This window comes from Lampetra fluviatilis, chromosome 3, assembly GCF_964198595.1.
Source record: "Lampetra fluviatilis chromosome 3, kcLamFluv1.1, whole genome shotgun sequence".
NCBI lineage: Eukaryota > Metazoa > Chordata > Hyperoartia > Petromyzontiformes > Petromyzontidae > Lampetra > Lampetra fluviatilis.
Window position 1 is genome coordinate 31,008,914 of NC_136277.1, and position 20,218 is coordinate 31,029,131.

Sequence of the window (20,218 nt, forward strand, 5' to 3'; positions counted from 1 at the left end):
AGGGGGTAAGAGGAGGGGGGAGGGGTAAGAGGAGGGGGGAGGGGTGAGAAGAGGGGGGGTGAGAGGAGGGGGGGTGAGAGGAGGGGGGAGCTGAGAGGAGGGGGGTAAGAGGAGGGGGGGTAAGAGGAGGGGGGGGGGGTAAGAGGAGGGGGAGGGGTAAGAGGAGGGGGGAAGGTTAGAGGAGGGGGGTGGGTTGCGCTTGGCGGAGATGATGCGGGAGAGAGAAGACGGAGAGAGCGGGATTTGCACCACCACCACCACTACAACAACCACAACCACCACCGCAACCATCGCCACCGCGACCATCACCACCAGCAGCAGCAGCAGCCGTGGCAGCATTCTCCGCCGCACTTGCCAGACACAAGCTTGACTCCTCGCCATAAGCCAAGGTACGCGCGCGTGTGTGTGTGCACGTATGTGTGTGTGTGCACGTACGTGTGTGTGTGTACGCATGTATGCACGCGTACCTCCACTCGAGGTATGCGCAGCATTCATCCCTCCTCCTCCCTCTTTGTTATTGCTCGGGCGCGTTCATCCATCAGTGATTTGTGCGCAATGCACGTCCACTGCGCCGTGCACGAACGACCGAACGAATTCCCAGCTCCATTGGCTTTTTTCTCTCTCGACCGAATCATCAATCACTGCCGTTTATTTGCTTTCAAACGCGACGACGAAAGTATAATTTTGCGGTATTTGTTTGTTTTGTTGCGTGTGTGATAACCCTCATCCTCCTCCTCCTCCGCCATCATCATGATCCACCGTGCGATGTGAAAAATAAAAATCCGCCGGGCACCTTGCACACGAGATGATCGTTGTTGTTTGCGACACAAACAATACCAACAACAACAACAACCCTTGATGCGTGCGTGCGTGTGAGTGAGATGGATCCAGGGTGCAGTCGCGACTTGCCGATTCAGACGCGAGGGATCACGCGGTATTTGTGTGGTGCGTCTCTTTGTGAGTGTAGCCTTAAAAAGAGTGCTTGGTGAGCTACGTGAACATCACTGCTGGGGAGACAAAGGCGGCCGGGTGTGGTTACCGCGAGCTCATACACCGCCCCCTCCTCTCCTGTGCCGTTCCAGCCTTAAATAGGCGCTCTCTATCAGCACTTGCCCCAACAGCCTGTGTAGGCTACATGGGGGATCTTTGTCTTTATTTTTGAGTGTGACATCGCAGGCCTGCGAGGGCTGGAGACAGCATGGGGGGGAGGCCTTCACCCAGCGGTGCGTAGACCATGGCTGATGATGGTGCTCATAATGGTGTTTAGTTACGCGATGGTCATTGTTTTGAAGGATGAAATGGTGATCCTGATGGTTAGGCACATGATGATATACCTCATGATGGCATTTAGTTTATATTACTATGATGATGATGATGATAATACCAATGTCCACGATGATATCAAAATATACTGATGGTGATATGTACTTGCATCAACCAGATATGCAATCTTGTTGATCACAGTGACGTCAATTTATATGATTACGTCAATTTGAATGGATGAATGATGATGATAAAATCAATTTACACGATCATGATGTCTAATTGCATGGCAATCATCATTAAATATATTGATGATGATATGTACTTGCATCAACGAGATATGCAATCTTGTTGATCACAGTGACGTCAATTTATATGATTACGTCAATTTGAATGGATGAATGATGATGATAAAATCAATTTACACGATCATGATGTCTAATTGCATGTCAATCATCATTATATGTCGTTGCATGTTAGTCACAATCATGACATCTAGTTCCGTGACTTTGATCATCGTGGCTTTGATCATCGTGACTTTGATCATCATGACGTCGGCTCGTGTGGAGCAATTTCCATGCCGTCTGCCATCTCCATCGATTGCGGCTCCCTCCCCCCACCAACTCCCCCGTTCCCGCACAGCACTCACATCACCCCCCCACCACCACGGCCCCCCTGCCCCCCAGCTCTCCCCCCCCCCACTCATTCCGTTCTTCTCATTTGACCCTGACAGCACGACCTTCGCTTGGACTCGAAACTCAACCGTGGAACTCACGATACTCAATTCGAGCTGGCTGCTCGGATTTAAAAAAAATAATTCACTGCTGCGTCGATCGCGGGGACGTTGTTTGACCATACTTCACCACTGTGGACACAGTTGAACAACAACAAAAACACGTTGGGTTTTTGTTTGTCGTGATTACTGCTTTGGAAAGTGGTGCACAAGCAAAGCCCACACAACCTCGCGTGCTATGAAGACGATCCATACACTTCTTAAGGCCACGGTGTCATTGCAGAAAGTGTCGAATTTTGTTCGTGTTAGTTGTGCTTTTACACCACTGCAGTAGCAGCATCAACACAATACTTGTTAAATGCAAAGGCGACTATAACGCTGTTCTAAAAAATATATATAATAGGCGACGTTTCGGGCAATTGTCCTTCTTGGTGAAGGGAGGCCTACTTGTCCACTGATATCAGCCCGTAGCCAGTAATCGAACGCAGGTGGCTAGGTTCATAGCACATTGCACCACCGCTCAGCCTTGAACAGACTGTTTGTGCCAGTGCTGTTAGCGAGCACCTATGAAGGCCGGCACGGCACACGAGGGGCGGTGTGGCCAACACTAGGCCCGGCCGCCTTTGTCTCCCCAGTGGCGATGTTTACACACCAGGCTGAGTCGACCTAGGGGAGACCCAGGACCGGTTCGAATAATCGTCACTGGTGCTGGTGACCGTGAGCGAGAATCGAACTCTGGTGGCCGGGATCGCAGGGCAGCGCGCTAACTGGCGCTACACACCGTGTTAGGCACACACACACACACACGGCTACGTGCAGTTTAAAATGCATCCGAAATAGCCTTGCGGTATTAATGAGTCCTGCCGACCGAAGGCTTTCCCATTATCTTCACTTACAAGATGAAGGCTTTCCTCGTCTCATCCAATTACGAATCCCCGCTCAATCCTCAACCTTCATTCTGATTTGTTTTTTTTTTAATGGCACGCCAAGTTGTTGTAAATTTTCTTCATTCATTCATTCACTTGCACGCACCACCACTCGGGCTCCATTCACTCCAAATAATTATTCCCCCAAAGTGATGTCCCACGCCTATTGTTGCAGAGCGCCTTCATATCAATTCGACCAATGCCCCCCCCCCCCTTTGGGCTCTGTGTTTAAATCCGCGGGGAGCGGCGGGCACATTTGCCGCTTGTTGTCGTTTCTTCAATTGGTTTTGGCTTTCGTGGGACGGATCGGGAGAGGCCTTCATTCAGCAGTAGATAGACCAGGGTTCATGATGATCACGACGACCGTTACATTCTCTCGGTTTCGTCATTCTCGATCCGTTAATCGGCAGAAAATAATCCAGAATGCCGTTTCCACGAAGATTCCTTTTGGAGGTACTGTATGTCGTATTTAATTTCGCAGCGAATTTGGAGCCCCATAGCCCGTCACATCTGGGCAGTTCACCAACATCGATTCAAGCGAGCCTGACTCTGCTGATGAGACACTGCGTGCCGACGACGTCGGTACCAGAGTTTGCCCGCCTTGAATAATCGCTGCTTGAAATGGTGCACTGCTCGAGAGAAGGGCGCGCGGCCGATGCTTTGTGTAAGAGATTCCTTTTTGTGTTCCCAACGTAGGGAAAGACGGGGCGTGCGTGTGAAGGAGATGTTCTTTGATTCGTGAGGTCATTGGAGGCTTTTCGCGCACTCAACGCAGACGCCCCCACCCACTACCCAGCCCCCGATTCATGCCCCCCCCTCCACCCTATTCACGGCCACCCCCTTCTATTCACGTCCACCACAGGCAGGGCAACAAATAAATGGGGATTAAATCCATTCACCCCACCCCCCCCCCATTCGTGTGCCTCACTTGGCAAATGCCGTAGCGACACTGCATGGATGACGGCTCCCGTTTATCGCCATATACAGGGCGACCCGTTTATAGATGCCCCCAACTCATTTCCCATCACCCTCTCAGCTCAAGCGGGCTTTGCCTGGTGAGAATACAACAAAAAGAATAATAGTTGAGTTTCATTTGTGTCTTTTTTTAAAGCCGATTTGTTTACATCTCTCCTATACGCTGCAGTCCTGTCGCGTTTTTTGTTGTTGCGAGGTTCTCACCACGTGCCTCCCCCCCCCCCCTTTACTGGAACATCTGTGGAGCAGAGCCGTATCGCTCATCGGATTCCTTCAGTAGAGATACACATTGTGATTCTGGCTTTCATCTCGGCGGTGTGACTGATTGACACGAGGAGGCGGGTTGAATCAGCCACCGACCAACAGCATTGGCCAACACCAACACCCCGCGCATTCGCCACTTAAGTGACGGCGGCGTCATCACGACGCCTGCGCCAGGCCAGGTGCACTTCGAGGCCACGTGAAGTGTCGTAGGGCTCGTCCGCTGACAGGAGGTCATTGGTCAGACGTCGTGGCGTGGGAAAAAAAGATGAGTTGGAAGGACGCGTTAACATGTCCCGTGTCGCGTTACAGATCCGTCGCTCACGACCTCTCGGGCGTTCGTGCGTTCTGTCTGCGCGTCTATTTCTAGCCCTGCGCGTCCACCTATAAATAAATACAATCGCGCACACATATATATAATAGCATCGTTAAACCTTTGCTCGATTCAAATCGCACTCGCGCGCTCGACAGGCGGCACAGAAGTCGATCGAAGATCCACTTCGCTCGCCCGTGTCATCTCTCTCCGCCGTCCTCCCGCCGGTGACATCTCGAGAACAGCACCGACACCTCGTCGACGCATCGACACCACAACGCACGCAACCGACGACTATTCATCATTTCTAGATTTGAAGTTTTCGTGACTGCAAGGATTCATATTCTTAGGTTTTTCGGTATAGTCACGTCGGTAAAATTTTTAAATTAAAATTAATAAAAGTAAAATAAAAAATAAAATAAAAATCACGACGTTTCGGAGGCAACACAAGCCTCCGTCTTCAGGTGGTACCGTCACAGCACGCTTGCTGTATCAAGTAAGAGAAATTTCAAGAAAACAGTCCTTGTATATATACTGGTTGAGGGTGGGAGGAGCCAAGGTAGGCCCTGGATATTATTATTGTGAGGCTGAAGCACGCTGTTAGGAATGAGCATTTGTTGTGTAGACTGGTTGAAAAGAGTTGGGTGTGTACTGTGTGTGTGTACTATTCATCAGATTTGAAGCTTTCGTGACCGCAAGGATTCGTACTCTTTGGTTTTTTCGGTAAAGTCATGTAGATAGTGACTTTACCGAAAACACCAAAGAGTACTATTCATCACACCGCCGCCGCCGTCGTATTAGCAATCGAATTTATTAAATCAGTTTATGTTTTAGTTTGGTTTTTATCTTTTATTTCCCGTCGTGCAGAGCCAGGTAGGTGCTCGCAAGGTGCGTCGCGTTTGCGAAGTTCCTACTCAAGGGCTTCATTCGTGCACAGACTAAAACTAAATAATGTTTTCTTGGTTCTTTCGGTAAACATAATAAAATAATTGTTTTATTTTTATTATTTTATTACCTCCCTTCTACGTGACTTTACCGAAAGAACCAAGAAGATGAATCCCTGCAGTCACGAAAGCTTTAAATCGAAATTTAAATAATGTTTTTTAAATATTTATAGTTTTTACAAGGCCCCACTGAGCTGTCTTATGGCTCTTTCTTTTTCAGAAGTGGGCTATCACAAATCGATAGCTCACCGAAGTGGCGTATCACCACGTTGACATTTATAGCAGCCAAATACTCCAAACGCGTGGCGTTGATTCTAAATGCGGAGGGGAATAACCGGAGGACCCCGGAAAAAAATCCACGCGACCACGGGGAGAGAGAGAGGGAGACACGCAAACTCTAAATATACAGCAGCAGGCGTCAGGGTCGGGATTGAACCCACGACCTCCTGTATACCAGGCGAGGTAGTTAACATCTCCTAGCCACCGTGATGATGAGAGAGAGAGAAAGAGACGCAAACTCCAAATATACAGCAGCAGGCGTCAGGGTCGGGATTGAACCCACGACCTCCTGTATACCAGGCGAGGTAGTTAACATCTCCTAGCCACCGTGATGATGATGAGAGAGAGACGAACCCACGACCTCCTGTATAAACACAAGGCGGCACACGGTTGATCGGTTTGCGTGCCTCAACGCGTGCAGTTTGAACTCACTCAGATGCAGCTGTGCGGTCGAACATAGGACAACCCTATGTGTGTACTGTGTGCATTGTGTGTGTACTGTGTGTGTACTGTGTGCATTGTGTGTACTGTGTGCATTGTGTGTGTACTGTGTGTACTGTGTGCATTGTGTGTGTACTGTGTGTGTACTGTGTGCATTGTGTGTACTGTGTGCATTGTGTGTGTACTGTGTGTACTGTGTGCATTGTGTGTGTACTGTATGCATTGTGTGTGTACTGTGTGTACTGTATGCATTGTGTGTGTACTTTGTGTATTGTGTACGAGTACTGCTTGTGTACTGTCTGTACTGTGTGCACTGCGTGCACTGTGTGTTTACCGTGTGTGTGCACTGTGTGTGTACTGTATGCATTGTGTGTACAGTGTGTGTGTACTGTGTGTTTACCGTGTGTGTGTGTACTGTGTGTGTATTGTATGTGTGTGTGTATTGTGTACGAGTACTGCGTGTATACTGTGTCTGTACTGTCTGTACTGTGTGCATTGTGTGTGTACCGTGTGTGTGTAATGCATGTGTACTGTGTGTGTGTGCCGTGTGTGTACTGTGTGTGTACTGTGTGTGTACCGTGTGTGTACCGTGTGTGTGTGTACTGTGTGTGTGTACTGTGTGTGTACTATGTGTGTATGTACTGTGTGTGTACTGTGTGTGCGTGTACTGTGTGTGTGTACTGCGTGTGTACGATGTGTGTACTGTGTGCGTGTGTACTGTATGTGTACTGTATGTGTACCGTGTGTGTGTACCGTGTGTGTGTGTGTACTGTGTGTGTACTGTGTGCATCAATATTCTGATTTGATGGAGACCGTGGCTGCCTGCATGCTATCCCCTCTGCAACCCCCCCCCCCCCCCCCCAGAAAATCGTGCAGCCGGGGCTATGGCAAACAACTTCATCCGCGCGATGTTGGGGGGCCGAGGGGGCCTCATGCTTGGGGCTGCGGCGGGGGCCGGCATCGTGGCGTCGGGATTGGCGCTCAACCGGGACTCGAACTGGGTCGGAGCGGCGATGAACACGGGGAGGCGCTTCTACCCGGCCAGGCGAGAGCACTGGGGCGGTGGGAGGGGATCGGTGGTGATGGCGGTGACCAGGGTGACGATGCTGATCGTGATGATGATGCTGATCGTGATGATGATGCTGATTGTGATGATGATAGTGATGATGATCGTGATGATGATGATAGTGATGATGATGATGATCGTAATGATGATCGTGATGATGATCGTGATGATAATGATGATGATCGTGATGATGATGATGATGATAGTGATGATGCTGATCGTGATGATGGTGATGATGATAGTGATGATGATGATCGTGATGGTGATGATGATGATGATGATCGTGATGATGATAGTGATGATGATCGTGATGATGATAGTGATGATGATAGTGATGATGCTGATCGTGATGATGATGATGATGCTAGTGATGATGATGATAGTGATGATCGTGATGATGATGATGATCGTGATGATGATGATCGTGATGATGATGATGATGATGATGATCGTGATGATGATGATGGTGATAATGGTGACAGTGATGATGGTGTCGATAGCTGTTTGGAGTGTTGCTCCTGATGATGATGATGATCGTGATGATAATGATAATGGGGACAGTGATGATTGTGTTAATAGCTGTTTACAGTGGTGCAGCTGATGATAACAGTGATGATTGTGTTGATCACTATTCTCAGTGCTGATGATGATCGTGATGATGGCGATGAAGATGGCGATAATGATGATGATGAGAGTGATGATGATGGTGGTGTTGATGGCTTTTTCAAGTGCTGCTGATGGCGACGATGATTATGACGGTTATGACGTTGATGACGGTGATGCTGATGGTGATGACGACGGTGACGATTTATGACGGTGATGATGATGACGATGATTATAACGGTGACGATGATGATGGTGATGATGACGGTGACGATGATTATGACGGTGAAAATGACGATGATTATGACGGTGACGACGATTATGACGGTGACGATAATGATAACGATGAAAATGACGAAGATTATGACGGTGACGATGATGACGACGGTGACTATTTATGACGGTGATAATGATTACGATGATTATAACGGTGAAAATGACGATGATGGTGACGATGATTATGACGGTGACGATGATGATGACGGTGACGATGATGATGACGGTGACGATGATCGTGACGGTGACGATGATCGTGACGGTGACGATGATCGTGATGGTGATGACGACGATGGTGACGATGATGATGATGGTGACGATGATGATGACGGTGACGATGATCGTGACGGTGACGATGATCGTGACGGTGACGATGATCGTGACGGTGATGACGACGACGGTGACGATGATGATGATGGTGACGATGATGATGACGTTGACGATGATCGTGACGGTGACGATGATCGTGACGGTGACGATGACAGTGATGACGACGACGGCTGACGGTGGCGTTCGCCGTCCACAGTGCCGAGTACCCGGACCTGCGCAAGCACAACAACTGCATGGCGAGCAGCCTCACGCCGGCGGTGTACGCGCGCCTCTACGACAAAGCCACTCCCGGCGGCTTCACCCTGGACCAGTGCATCCAGACCGGCGTGGACAACGCCGGCCACCCCTTCATCAAGACCGTGGGCATGGTGGCGGGAGACGAGGAGTCCTACGAGGTGCCGCGCTGTTGCTGTGCCTCGTAGCGCACTCGGTAGCTTCACGAGAAGTGGGAGGGTAGGGGGGGTGCCTTGCATCCCCCCTCCCCCTCCCCCCCCAGTGGTCAAAGCTACCATGAGAGATGTGTTTTCGACGGTGTGAAAGAACGTAAACTTATTTAAAAACGCGGTTCAAATTAACACATTCCTGCTGCGGAGGGAGCTGGTAGGAACGTTGGGTTGCTCGGTCAATGGCCAGGGTCAACGGCGGCGTGGTGTATTCCGCAAATATGGCCGACTGTGAGGGCGGGCACAAACCGGTGTGAGTAGGTTAAACGTTGAGTTTTATAAGGGCACCACAGGGTGACCAGCCCCTCCCCACCCAGCCCCACCCCTCCCACCCCCCAACCATCTCAATGGATTCTTTGTCACGTGGACACAGAGCTGGTTGCTCGATCGGAAATCTCCCCCCCCCCTGCACCCCCACCCCAACCCTCTTCCCCCCCCTCCGCCACGTCCAAATTTATCGTAACTCGGCCACTGGAGCCTTTGATCCACGTTGGCCCACGTGCAGTTGCACCGACTGCACACTCGAAGCTGCACCACTAACTCCCGCGCACCTTGTCCCGTGACACACCGCGTCACGTCTGACCACACCGCCACGACACCGCCACCACCTCGCCACGCCGTAACCACACTACACCGCCACCACTCCACCACCACACCGCCACCACCACGGCACACCGCCACGACACCGCCACCACCTCGCCACGCTGCGTGTGGTTCCACGCCGTGCCGGTCCTGTGTCTCGCAGGTGTTCGCGGACATTTTCGACCCCGTGATCAAAGAGCGGCACAACGGGTACGACCCGCGGAAGATGCTGCACAGCACGGACCTGGACCACTCCAAGGTGAGGAGCCCGAGACGCACGGAGGGACGCGGAGGCACTGAGAGAGACGTCGAGATGTGCAGAGGGAGACGTAAACTTTGTTTAGAAGCGAGAAGAAAAACTTGCTGAATGTGGTTGAATTACTCATCCAACTCTCACCCTCTCTCTCCTCCCCACCACCCCCTGTCCCTCTGTCTCCCTCCCCTGCTCCCCGTTTGTCTGTCTCCCCCCCCCCCCCCCCCGTCTGCCCCACTCGCCCCCCTCCCCAACTCCCTCTCTCCTCCTCATCTCCTTCTCTTGCCCACCACCACCCACTCCCAACACCTCCCTATTACACCCCCTCGTGCTCCCATTTCCCCCCGTACCACACCCCCCCTCTCTCCACCACCACCTCCTCCACGGCAGCTCACCCACGGCGTGATGGACGAGCGCTACGTGCTGTCCACGCGCGTTCGCAGCGGGCGCAGCATCCGCGGGCTGGCGCTGCCGCCCGCGTGCACGCGCGCCGAGCGGCGCGAGGTGGAGCGCGTGGTCACCTCGGCCCTGGGAGACCTCAAGGGTGACCTCGCGGGCCGCTACTACCCCCTGTGCGGCATGAAGGACTGCGAGCAGGAGCAGCTCATATCCGTAAGGAGCATCGGCAGACGCGTCACAATAGAGCCCGCACCCCCCTGTCCACCCAGCCATCCGCTCACTGATTGGCTGGGAGGTGGCGGGGAGCGGCGTTATTGGGGGATGTAGGTAGAGCAGTATAGCTGAGTGGGTCTTACCTGGTTAGAAATAAAAAAATATTTTATTTTATTTGCATGGGCCTCCCCTCCCCCTCCCTCTCCTCCCCAGCTAATCTGTAGCTGAATGGGGAAGTGCTTCCCCCCCCCTCCATCCCTCACTAGTGAAGGGCGCCACGACGTTAACTACCTCGCCTGGTATGCAGGAGGTCGTGGGTTCAATCCCGACCCTGACGCCTCCTGTATGTTTGCAGTTTGCGTGTCTCTCCCTCGGTTTCTCTCACCGCGGTCGCGTGGATTTTTCTGTGGATTCTCCGTTTTTTACCCCTCCACATTTATAATCAACATCACGCGTTTCGAGCATTTGGCTGCTACAAATGTCCACATGATGATGATAAGCCACTTCGTTGAGCTATCACATTTGGCCAAGGTCGCTTCTGAAAAAATAGCTACATAGCTCAGTGGGCCTTACCAGGTAAAATACATTTAACAAAACATTGTTTAGCTTGAGACATCACGAGAGTTCAGAAGCAGTGCTGAGATTATCAGAGTTATGTCTTTTGTTTGTATTATGACTGCAGGTATTGCGGTCTATGCAAGCATGACTCCTTGTAAAAAGGTGTCAGTTTTGTTGCCAGATAGAAGGGTAAAAAACCAATTATCATATTTTTACTGGCAAATGAGGTTCCCATAGTGTAGATGCTTGCCCCGAGCTCTCATACTCTGATGGTGCATTGTCTTTGAGTTGTGCGCCTTTTGGCGTCATCTGGTCCAACCCATGTGAGACTAGGCTCTAAGGAAAGCTGTCTGGGGTGTGGACCAATCAACTTCAAGGAGAGTGCACATTATCAGAGTTATGTCTTTTGTTTGTATTATGACTGCAGGTATTGCGGTCTATGCAAGCATGACTCCTTGTAAAAAGGTGTCAGTTTTGTTGCCAGATAGAAGGGTAAAAAACCAATTATCATATTTTTACTGGCAAATGAGGTTCCCATAGTGTAGATGCTTGCCCCGAGCTCTCATACTCTGATGGTGCATTGTCTTTGAGTTGTGCGCCTTTTGGCGTCATTTGGTCCAACCCATGTGAGACTAGGCTCTAAGGAAAGCTGTCTCGGGTGTGGACCAATCAACTTCAAGGAGAGTGCACATTATCAGAGTTATGTCTGTATTATGACTGCAGGTATTGCGGTCTATGCAAGCATGACTCCTTGTAAAAAGGTGTCAGTTTTGTTGCCAGATAGAAGGGTAAAAAACCAATTATCAGTGCTGAGATGTCTACTTCCACGGGCCGTTATTTAACACGGCGGAGTGGAGGTGGGGGGGGGCTTGCACCGCTCCGCTGCGAGATTTATGAATGGATTCTTCCGCTCCGTGACGCGACGCCGTTTGGCCCACGTGGGTCAGGGGTCTCGGGAGCAATTGTAGCCGGCACTGTTGAAAATCTGGGTTCGACTTCAGATTTCAGTCGCCGCCGGCTGGCGATGGGTCTCATCCCGTTCACCGTGCAACGACCGCACACACACACACACGCGCACACACGCACACACACACACACACGCGCACACACACACACACACACGCGCACACACACACACGCGCACACGCACACACACACACGCACACGCGCACACACACACGCACACGCGCACACACACACGCACACGCGCACACACACACGCACACGCGCACACACACACGCACACGCGCACACACACACACACACGCGCACACGCACGCACGCACACACTATCACAATTTATTGGGGATGTTTTTGTTTTTGCCGTTTAATATGGCAGATACCAGCCCTGCGAGATGACATTTTTCGAGGGTAATAAATGGACACGTGGCTTGGTATGTGGCAAGAAAGCAGATCTTGTTAAATCAAAGGTTGTATTTCAATCGCGTAAATTCCAGCTCTGAGAATGAAGACAAAAAAAAATAGTCGTCGACTGCAATGCGACATTCCCCTCGCCTCGTGTGTGCGGTGGGGTGAAAGGTCACGGAAGGGATCTCAGAAGCGGTTCTGTGATAGCAACTTCCACGGATCGTTCTTGAACATAGACCGCCCTGACAAAGTCTCCGGTAGCTCGATCGGACCCCCCCAGCCCCCCCCCCCTGTGCCCCCACCCTCTTTCTTGCCCCCCCCCCCCACAACCTCATCCAAATTTATCGTAACCCAGCCACTGGACCCCTTCGATCCTCGTCGACCCGCATGCAGTTGCACCGCCTACACACTCGATATGTATGTGTGTTGAACTTCTTTCGCACCGTACGTAGCCAACCGTTCTAATCGGAGATGCGCTGGGAAGGACAACAAACTAAACACGAATACAGCTGCACCACTGAATCCACCACTGACTCCCCCCCCCCCCACCGCTCACCCTCACCGCCCTCTCTGTGCCCTCACCTCTATGGCACTCACTCACCTCCTTCACGCAGGACCACTTCCTGTTCGACAAACCCGTGTCGCCACTGCTCACCTCGGCTGGGATGGCCCGGGACTGGCCGGACGCCCGCGGCATCTGGTGAGCCGGAGAGGGAGGGAGGGAGGGGAGGGGGGGGTGGAGGGGAGGGAGGGGAGGGAGGGAGCGAGCGAGGGGATGGAGAGAAGAGGGGGGAGGAAGCCGTCCTGGTGGTGTGGGGAGGAGAGTGGAAGATGGGTTAGATCAGTGGCTCTTAGCCTGGGGTGCACCCTGCACCCCCTGGGGGTGCGAGATGCCCTTCAGGGGGTGCGAGACGTGGCCAGATTTATTTTTAGAAGGTGAAGTATGGTCAAACAACCCCCACGACCTGCGTGGCGTGGCCCTCGTCCAGCAGTGGAGTGACACAAAGTGCCGTAGGTCGCGTCGTCAAGATGTGAGTGCGGCTCGCGGCGGTGCAGGGCTGACACCACCGCTGACGATCGTCGGCGATTGTCGTCGTTGTTATCGCTGAGCGAGTTCACCCGGGAAAGCCTCACCAAGTCCCCGACACTCACTTTCAAGAGGGTCCTGCTCAGGTTCTCGCAGGACGGGGAGACGATCGCTGCTTTATGACTTTCCCAATTTCAGTGGTTCGGGAGTGACTTTCTATTTTGTTACTTTGGACAAAGATGGCTCGTGACGCCGGCGCACGTGGCCCTACGGTGTTCAGACGATGACGGCGATGACGGCGATGATGGTTATGACGACGAAGACGATGATGGGAACAATGATGATGACGATGAAAATGAAGACGATGACAACGACGATGACAATGATGATGACGACGATTATGATGACAATGAAGACGACAACGACGATGATGATTACAATGATGACGACGATGATGACGATGATAACGACGATAATGATGAAGATGATGACGACGATAATGATGAAGATGATGACGACGATGATGTTAACAACGATGATGACGACGATGATGATGACGACGATGTGGTGGCAGGCACAACAACGAGAAGAACTTCCTCGTGTGGATCAACGAGGAGGACCACACGCGACTCATCTCGATGGAGAAGGGAGGCAACATGAAACGAGTGTTCGAGCGCTTCTGCCGTGGGGTTAAGGAGGTGAGGGGGGCATCCATGCCTGTGCGTGCACGTGCGTGTGTCTGTGCGTGTGTGTGTGCGTGTGTGTGTCTTTGTGTGTGTGTAAGTGTGCCTGTGTGTCTGATCGTGCACGCGTGTGTGTGCGTGTGTCTGTGCGCGCACGCGTGTGTGTGCGTGTGTGTGTTTGTGCGTGGGGAGCGGTAGTGTAGCGGTTAGTGTGCTGCGCTGCGAACCCGGCGACCCGAGTTCGAATCCCGCTCACGACCAACACTACCAGTGACGATTATCTGAACCGGTGCTGGGGCTCCCCTAGGTCGAATCAGCCTCAAACGAGTAAACAATTGAGTAAACGTTTGAGGCTGAGTGCGGCGTGTAAACATCGCCACTGGGGAGACAAAGGCGGCCGGGCGTGGTGTTGGCCACCCACTACCTCGTGTGCCGTACCGGCCTTCTAGAGCTGCTCGCTAACGGCACTTGCACCCACAGCCTGCTCAGCCTACACGGGGGCTTGTTGTTGTGGTTGTCTTTGTTTGAAGGTGGAGCGACTGATCCAGGAGCGTGGCTGGGAGTTCATGTGGAACAAGCACCTGGGCTACGTGCTCACGTGCCCCTCCAACCTGGGCACGGGACTGCGGGCCGGCGTCCATGTCCGACTGCCCCTGCTCGCCAAGGTTAGGGGTTGGACTTCAGGGCAGCGGCGGAACGAGCGTAGGGGGGGCAGGCAGGGGGTGCCTTGACCCCCACCCTGCCCCACCCCCCCCCCCCCGGGTGGCCAGAGCTGCGAATTGAAGGCCCCCCCATTGATAACCACCATGAGAGATGTGTTCGATAGTGTAGAAGAACATGCACTTGGTCAAAACGCGGTTTAATTCTTTATTTATTTTAATGAAAATGCTTTAATTTACGTTCCACGTTTCATTTTAATTTAATCGGAGCGGCAACGTTATCTTGCAAATAAATACTCCGGGGCTGTTAAGCGGCTGCTGAATTTTGCGAAGACGGTGCCGCCCCTCCGGCGTTAAATGTCCGAGACCGTGAGCGTAATGACGATGTGATGAGGGCAAGAGGAGCCGCGATAAACAAAATCGCCGAGGTGCGACCGTGCGAGACAAAAATCAAAGGTTGGGGCCCCACCTGACCGATTGCCGCACGCCCCCCCCCCCCGCCGACCTGATGATAACGTAGCTACCACGGTCACTGCTTCAGGGTCAGGTGTTCGGTGTTAGTACCGAGGCTGGGGGTTGGTGCTACGGTTAGGGTTGGGGCTCGGGGTTAAAGTTCGGGTTGGGCTCCAGGGTCAGGGTGTGGGTCGGCGCAAGGTGTTGGTATCAAGACCGAGGGTTGGTGCTCGGGGTAGCAAGGGGATTAGGGATGGGTTGGGGTTGGGGATGGGGTTGGGTTAGGGATAAGTATCGGTGTGTTCATTGTGGTTTACGGGTGGCGCTAGGATTTGGCTTTGGTGTCAGGGTGAGGGTTAAAGCTCCTCTCCGGCCGCAATCTCTCCACTGCTGGATGAAGGAGGCCTCCTTCCCAAGCCGTCGCCATCTCTCGATGCAGCGTGTAAACATAATCGCCTCTGCACTCGGAGGGTTGCGACTTCAAGGCTCCGCGTCGCATATTCCAAAGTGGGGTTACATCTGCTTAGGCGGTGCTCGCTCGCATGCAATGAGAATGATTGGTCCCGGCTCAGACAAAAACGACTTCGTTAAAGAAGAAAAAACCCCAGGGAGGTAGACTTCAGCCTCCCAATGTGATTTAAGCCAAGGGTAGCTCTGATAGTTATCGTCTCAATCATGCACGCGCACGATGGAGAAGTCCTGAACGCAGCCCACAGACGTGTCGCTGGATCAAGATCGTCATCATCATCAGAACACTGAAACCATTATAACGCATCATCATCACAGTCATCATGACGTGTAAAGTTACAGATACAACATGTTTGCGCGCGTGCCATTGCACGTTTGTATGTATGTATGTTGAACTTCTTTCATGCCGTACGTAGTCAACCGTCCAAATCGGAGGTGCCGGGGAAGGACAGAAAACGAAACATACCAATTGACACACCTCAATTGACACACCTCAATTGACAACACCGGACACTCTGGCAAATTAGACTTTACATTTCTAGGCATTTTCTTGCTCAAATATTTTGGCAGCAAAAACGTAAATCACGTGGAGTCATTCTGCAACGACTGTTCGTGTCACCAGCCCTCGATTCACACCGCAACCAGAGGCAGTCAGAACGACGTGAGATCGACTCGGGGACAAGATGCAGGCTCAGATAATTACACCATCATCATCACCACTGCAAGCCGCAATCAACTGCTGCAATATCTCCACAAACAACAACAAGACTGCCACTACATACTGCTGAGCTTGCAAATTCGAGCGCATTATTTTAAATCTAGGTTGAAAAACTGATTTCTTTAGAACTGCTTTTTGTGTTTTAGCTGTTATCATTCCCCCGCGCTTTCCGATGAGCACGGTTGGCTACGTACGGTGCGAAAGAAGTTCAACATACGTACACACATAGACTCGCACAAAGACCCATAGACTCGCACATAGACCCATAGACTCGCACAGAGACCCATAGACTCACACTGAGACCCATAGACTCGCACAGAGACCCATAGACTCACACAAGAAACCCATAGACTCACACAGAGACCGATAGACTCACACAGAGACCCTTAGACTCACACAGAGTACCATAGACTCTCACAGAGACCTATAGACTCACAAAGAGTACCATAAACTCACACATAGACCCATAGTTTCTTGTCATTCCCCCGCACCTCCGATGAGTACGCTTGGCTACGTACGGCGCGAAAGAAATTCAACGTACACACACGCACATTCCGTGCGTGTCAAATTGGTGATACGATACAGACAGACACTCGTACGATCGGTGGTCATAGAACGGGACACAAACACTTCCCCCCCCCCAACATAATGATCAAGGCGCTCCCTCTGACGTCTTCCGCTGTCTCCAGGACCGCCGCTTCGGGCAAGTGCTGCTCAATCTGCGCCTGCAGAAGCGCGGCACGGGCGGGGTGGACACGGCCGCCACGGGTGACACTTTTGACATCTCCAACCTCGATCGGCTCGGCAAGTCCGAGGTAAGCCCCCCCCCTCCCCCGTGCCCATCACCTCCATGTCCCCAAGTAACCGCCCACCACCCCCACTTTTTTATAACTCTTCACTAATTTTCAGAGGGGGGGGGCGGAGTCACTTTCGCCGATTAGACATCGTCAGTATGTGTAAGAGCCGCCACACAACGTGTCTCTACCATTGGGGGTTTGATAGCAGCACGATGATGATGCTGCTGCTGCTGCTGCTACGGTGGTGTTGTCACTGTCAGTGGGCCGCGGGCCTCGCAACGAAGACCCAACCGCTGTAGCCCCACACAGCAGGTACAGATCGTGCACGAGTCGGCCCTCTACCGCCACCTCGTGGCGCGCCACGGTGTGAGCGCCTCCTCGACCTCTCTACTGGACAATGGACTCGCGTCGCCCTCTAGTGGTGGACGCCCTCTAGTGGTGGACGCGAGAGTCGCCACCTCCCACGCGGTGTCACGACAGTTTTCAGTTTCATTTCATTTGTTTGGTATAGCCCTGTGAGCTTCCGCGGCCGTCTGGAACCGTCTCCCCTTCCGATATTTAGGAGGCCACTTGGAGCTGTGCACTTTTAAATCATCACCTAGATTGAAAGCCAAATTCTTCAGAACTGATTTGTGTGTGTTTTAGTTTGTTCTTCCCCCGCACTTCCGATTAGCGCGGCCGGCTACGTACGGTGCGAAATAAGTTCAACGTACAATACACAAGTTACTCTTCGGTTCTTCGCAACACAAGCGGAACTGCTGGACGTGACCTTGTTTTAAGTGGGGTCATTCCGCCTGGGGACGACCCACTTGTGTTGCGATCGAAACGTCGTGATGTGTTGTTTTTTGTTTTATTTTACTTTTCTACCTACGTGACTTTACCGAAAGAACCAAAGAGTATGGATTCTTGCAGCAGTCACGAAAGCTTCAAATCAAAATTAATACACAATTTAAAAACAAAGGAAGGAGTTGGAAAATAAACCTGAAAAAAGGGGGGTCTGGAGTCTTTCCCAGGAATTATTTACAGTGACATTATTGACGAGCCAGTGCCGGCCTGCCCCGTAGCCCTGCGACGTGACCCTGTTTTAAGTGGGGTCATGCAAACACTCTGGGGGGGGGGGGGGGATACGACAGTCAATGTTAAACAAACTTTCAACAAAACGCGAAGCAGAGCGAGTGGTGCCGATGCCGCCCTAGTCTGCTCCGGCCCCCGGTGTCGAATGTTGTACAGTACTGACGTCTATTGACTTGGCGATGAGAGTTTAGAAGGGTGGCTTAGCCCTTCAGCTTTACCATGTGGGGGGGAGGGGGGGGTGATCTCCCATTGAAAAGGGGGGGGGGTTAATGTTTTTCGTTGGTACAATCCTTAATTAACCGGCATTGCTCGTGTTATAGCTTCTTTAAGAGATCCGTGGAGACGCACAGACCAGACAAAGCAACACGCAGGCCAGACAAAGGCGACAGACACACAGAGCAGGCACCGGTGTGTTGGAGACTAAACCCACATTGGCAATTCGAGTCCGACGTTCCGCCAGTAATCACAACTAGCATCATCAGGCGACAGCCAGATTGGCGAAACGTCACGGTGCTCAGATTGTAAATGCTGCAGTAGGTTTACTCTCCAACACACAACACAACCGGTGTGCTGTACGTGTTGTTGACGTGACGAACCTCACGACTTGGCTGTGTCGGGTGGTGGCGGGTTTAACGACACAACTTTTATATGTTTCGATTTAAAGCTTTCGTGACTGCAGGGATTCATCTTCTTGGTTCTTTCGGTAAAGTCACGTAGAAGGGAAGTAAAAAAATAATAAAAATAAAACATAATAACTTTTATATGTACGCGATATTCCCTGTCACGGTTGACATTCGCCGACCCTCTCGTCCACAGGTGGAGCTCGTGCAGATGGTGGTGGATGGCGTCAACTATCTCATCGAATGCGAGAAGCGGCTGGAGCGGGGCCAGGACATCCGCGTACCCCCTCCGCTCCTGAGCAGCCCCGCCAAGTAGAGGGGGGGTCCCCCCCACAATCCCCCACCGCGGGAGCGGAACGGAACAACTTCGAGATCCCCACAACGTCCGCCGCCTCCAAGCTCCGTCGACGCAGGGGAAAGAGCAGCATCACCACCATCACCATCTTCACCACCATCACCATCTTCACCACCATCATCATCATCAGCAGCAGAGTCCCGACGTTCTTTCCTGCAGCAGGGCTTCCACAGCGGAAGCGACGTCTCGTTGTTTAGAAGCGGCCTGGCTGCGGCATAGTCGCCTATAGTCAGACGAGTAAATGTCATTTTAGTTCTAAACGGGCGAATTGGTTTTAACTTATTTTGGTACTTTTCTTTGGACCGCGCTGGTAACGATGTCGAACAAAATGAAAGTACGTGAACCAGGGCTTAATTTCAGACCGGGTCAGTGACCCCCCCCCTCCCCCAACAAATATATGCACACCACATCCAGGATACCTCTCGCTACGGCTGTGGCTGCTGGTCACGTGCCACCTAATTGCGAATCTACGAGCGAACCGGACACAAAATTAAAATGATTCACGGAGAAAGTCCGCTGAGATGTGAACCTCCCTTGGTGATCGATTCGTACAGCCATGGCTGGCGGGGGGGGGGGGTGTGGACGTGTGTGTTGTTGTGTTATTCGTTAAGGAGCTGGGCAGGTGCTCCTCCACATTCGACACGCGATGCACAGCCGACGTCGTCTCTTCCTTGTTGTCGGGCCTCGGCGAAGTGAATTCGTGCAGTGGCCCAAATTTGCATTGCACCGTCCATACCTCTCACGATCCCGCCCACACCCCCCCCCCCCCCTGTGTACTTGGATGCTACGTCCAAACCCTTCAATGGCATTATTGTACAAGTATTGTATTATATCGGTGGTGTGTATCGGCGTTCGTAAACAACGGGGCTCTGCTGCACTCAATCAAGCATATCCGTTTAAAACTTATAACACCCCTGAAAAAAAATGTGAACATTTTAAACGAATTAACTTATCACGACTGTAAAGCGTGATCTTAATAAAAAAAAACCATAACGCAAACACCAGACATCGGCTTGGGTGACGTCGTCTCACTTCTTGGGGGACACACTTCCTTACACAAAGTACGCATTTTCACCCTCCACCCGAGGCAATTATACAATTACTCGAGCAAATACATTTAGAAACACACAACTCTTAT

The 20,218-nt window shown here is 51.9% G+C and overlaps 1 protein-coding gene across 1 annotated transcript; it reads left to right on the plus strand.

Annotated features, from left to right (window-relative positions):
* The first annotated feature begins 295 nt into the window (after positions 1 to 295).
* LOC144930997 (creatine kinase U-type, mitochondrial-like) lies at positions 296 to 19,041 on the plus strand. Its single transcript, XM_078854848.1, has 10 exons — positions 296 to 389; positions 7,000 to 7,180; positions 8,607 to 8,805; positions 9,599 to 9,694; positions 10,079 to 10,300; positions 12,841 to 12,926; positions 13,828 to 13,951; positions 14,467 to 14,601; positions 16,924 to 17,049; positions 18,922 to 19,041. The coding sequence occupies exons 2-10, from the start codon at positions 7,020 to 7,022 to the stop codon at positions 19,039 to 19,041; spliced, it is 1,269 nt and encodes a 422-aa protein (XP_078710974.1). The 5' UTR covers positions 296 to 389; positions 7,000 to 7,019.
* Positions 19,042 to 20,218: the final 1,177 nt, after the last annotated feature.